The 2,844-nt window shown below is 31.5% G+C and overlaps 1 protein-coding gene across 1 annotated transcript; it reads left to right on the top strand.

The window, feature by feature from the left end:
- The first annotated feature begins 602 nt into the window (after positions 1-602).
- On the top strand, positions 603-1,652 carry LOC109862932 (zinc finger protein 525-like). The gene is made up of 3 exons (XM_020443102.1): positions 603-656; positions 987-1,160; positions 1,488-1,652. Exons 1-3 carry the CDS (start codon positions 603-605, stop codon positions 1,650-1,652), a joined length of 393 nt encoding a protein of 130 aa, XP_020298691.1.
- Positions 1,653-2,844: the final 1,192 nt, after the last annotated feature.

Raw genomic sequence — 2,844 nt, 5'->3', positions numbered from 1 at the left:
CAAACTTTTTTTTCTGTTATTACGAAAATGTAATAGCAATGACGAATTTGTTGCGGCAACAACATTATTTTTTTCCGTGTATATATATAGTAAATATTTAAAGAGTACTTATTGAATAAATCACGCCAATCAGCGCCAACTTTTAGCCGAGCGCACGTCAGTGAGTCGCGCGGAGAACTCCCGCACACAAGTCGCGCGGCTCATTGAGGTCCGCCCGGCTACAAGTCGGCGCTAATTAACTTGATTTATTCAATAACCATTCCTTTATTAAATGTAATAGAAAAAATTGATTTAAGACTTTTAAACTCAGGTTTACTTCTATCTGCCTACGAGAGACTTTAAGGTAGTTGTCGAACGCTCTGAATATACACTGAAGTATACTTAATGTTCTCTCTCACGTAATCCCTTTCTTACTCTGTTTCTCACTTTCTTTCTGTCTATACTCAATCTTTTTTTATTCTTGCAGTCTGTTTACTTTTCACTAAATTTATCATGTACCTAATGTATACTAATGCACTTTGAATATTTATACAACTGTCCATTATCATCATTGCGTTCATATGATTGTGACACGTGCAACACAATTTTTCAACGTAAGTGAAATGGAGCAACAAGTTACCATTCATTCTTCTTGTGAGAAACCTTATAGGTGTCAAGTACGTTTATCGATTGCATTCGTCAAATATATTGCGCATTGATATGTTCAAAGTAACAATAATGTTTTCTATTTAGTTTAAGGGGTGTAATAAAAGTTTTTATGCAAAAAAAAATTGATTGTCCATGAAATAGTTCATTCATCGTTGCGTCCGTATGAATGCGACAAATGCGATAACAAGTATAAAACTACGACAAATCTAATAACTCATCGTAAAAGTCATCTTCTTCATGAGAAACCTTATAAGTGCCAAGTACGTTTTCCGATTATATTTGTCAAATATATTGCGCATTGATTTCTCAAAGTGACAATGTGTATTATTCTGTTTAAGGTATGTGATAAACGTTTTCGGAGAAAACAACATTTAACTAGCCATGAAGCAGTTCATTCATCGTTGCGTCCGCATATATGCGACAAATGCGATAACACGTATAAAATTAAGCAACATCTAAGTCGCCATTATAAACTTCGACATTCTGATTCTAAGAAACCTTATAAGTGCCAAGTACGATTTCCGATTGTATTTGTCAAATATATTGCGTCTTGCCTTTTCAAAATGACACTGTGTCTTATTCTTTTTAAGGTATGTGATAAACGTTTTAGTACAAAACATGAAGTAACTAACCATGAAACAGTTCATTCATCATTGCGTCCGTATAAATGCGACAAATGCGATAACAAGTATAAAACTAAGACAAATCTAATAACCTATCGTAAAAGTCATTTTCTTCATGAGAAACCTTATAAGTGCCAAGTACATTTTTCGATTGTATTTGTCAAATATATTGCGCATTGATTTCTCAAAGTGACAATGTGTATTATTCTTTTTAAGGTATATGAGAAACGTTTTAGTACAAAACACAATTTAACTACCCATGAAGCAGTTCATTCATCGTTGCGTCCGCATATATGCGACAAATGCGATAACACGTATAAAATTAAGCAACATCTTAGACGCCATTATAAACGTCGACATTCTAATTCTGAGAAACCTTAGAAGTGCCAAGTACGTTTTTCGAATGTAGTAATAAAATATACTGCACTGATTTCTTAAAGTGAAGATAATATGTATTAGTCTTTTTAAGGTGTGAAATAATTTTTTCAAGTCACAAATACAGGCAAATAAACGTAGAATTTGTGTTCACTACACATGTAATATATGCGAAAAAAGTTTAACAAAAGAGTACCTTTTTGAGAAACAAGATGTATCACGAAGAAAACAATCAGGAACGAGAAGAAAAGATATTAAAGTTCCAGTGTAGTTTTTAATAATAACTCTGAATAAAGTATGTGATGCTCCAAATGTCAAAAATAATTAAAGAATATCAACCAATGAGAGCATATAAACACGGTTGATGTAGTGTTGATTATTTAGTATTTTAGTATTATATTAACATTATTCTTGATTGACGTTTTGACCGTCGTATTCGGTCTTTCTCAAAATCCTTCTATAATACCAAATCGCTGGAATCACGTATGATCAGTTCTGTTTTTTAAAGGCAAGATCATAGTAAGTTGTTAATTTGAGTCATCGCAACGATGATCATGTCTTTACAAAGTGATAACAGCAACTGAAAGTAGTTACTCTTATCACAATAAGTTGCTGGTATCACTTTGTAAAGACAGGATCGTCGTTGCGTTGACTATTCGTAATAGATATGTATGTATGTATATACATGTAATATATATGTACTAATATTATAATACCAGTGTTTTCTTTTTACATTATGTATTGTATTCTATATATATACATATACACTAATAAATATATATGTATATATATATATATATACATATACACATACGTACATATATATACACATATAATACATTTGTAATATATGTTTATAATATATATTATTTTTTTTTAAATATATACACTTTGATGTCGCACTGTGATATCGCACATATATAGTAAAGCTTATTATTTGTTGCAGGATGTAGTATTAACTGTTTCTCTATGATAGGTATATCGAAATAACTATATATGTCTATTTGACTCAGTTCACATTAATGAATCCGAACTTACAGTCTGTTTAACAAGAACGTGACCGCCATAATTCAAGAAAAATGCGCCACAGCGCCATCTATTTTTTTTTTGTCTTAATCTTTGACTCATTGCCTAGTGCGCATTATAATTCCTAGTCGTNTTCAGCTTTGTTGATAGAAGTGTTCTAATTATTAACGAT

Source organism: Pseudomyrmex gracilis, unplaced genomic scaffold (genome assembly GCF_002006095.1).
Source record: "Pseudomyrmex gracilis isolate BER0280 unplaced genomic scaffold, ASM200609v1 scaffold_2683, whole genome shotgun sequence".
NCBI classification, from domain to species: Eukaryota; Metazoa; Arthropoda; class Insecta; order Hymenoptera; family Formicidae; genus Pseudomyrmex; species Pseudomyrmex gracilis.
This window is presented reverse-complemented; position numbering and strand designations above follow the sequence as displayed.

Excerpts from the sequence above, each read along its gene's own strand:
- LOC109862932 (XM_020443102.1), top strand. The coding sequence starts at position 603 with ATGGAGCAACAAGTTACCATTCATTCTTCTTGTGAGAAACCTTATAGG. Across the intron at positions 657-986 it reads AGAAACCTTATAGGTGTCAA|GTATGTGATAAACGTTTTCG; the intron begins GTACGTTTATCG and ends ATTCTGTTTAAG. Across the intron at positions 1,161-1,487 it reads AGAAACCTTATAAGTGCCAA|GTATATGAGAAACGTTTTAG; the intron begins GTACGATTTCCG and ends ATTCTTTTTAAG.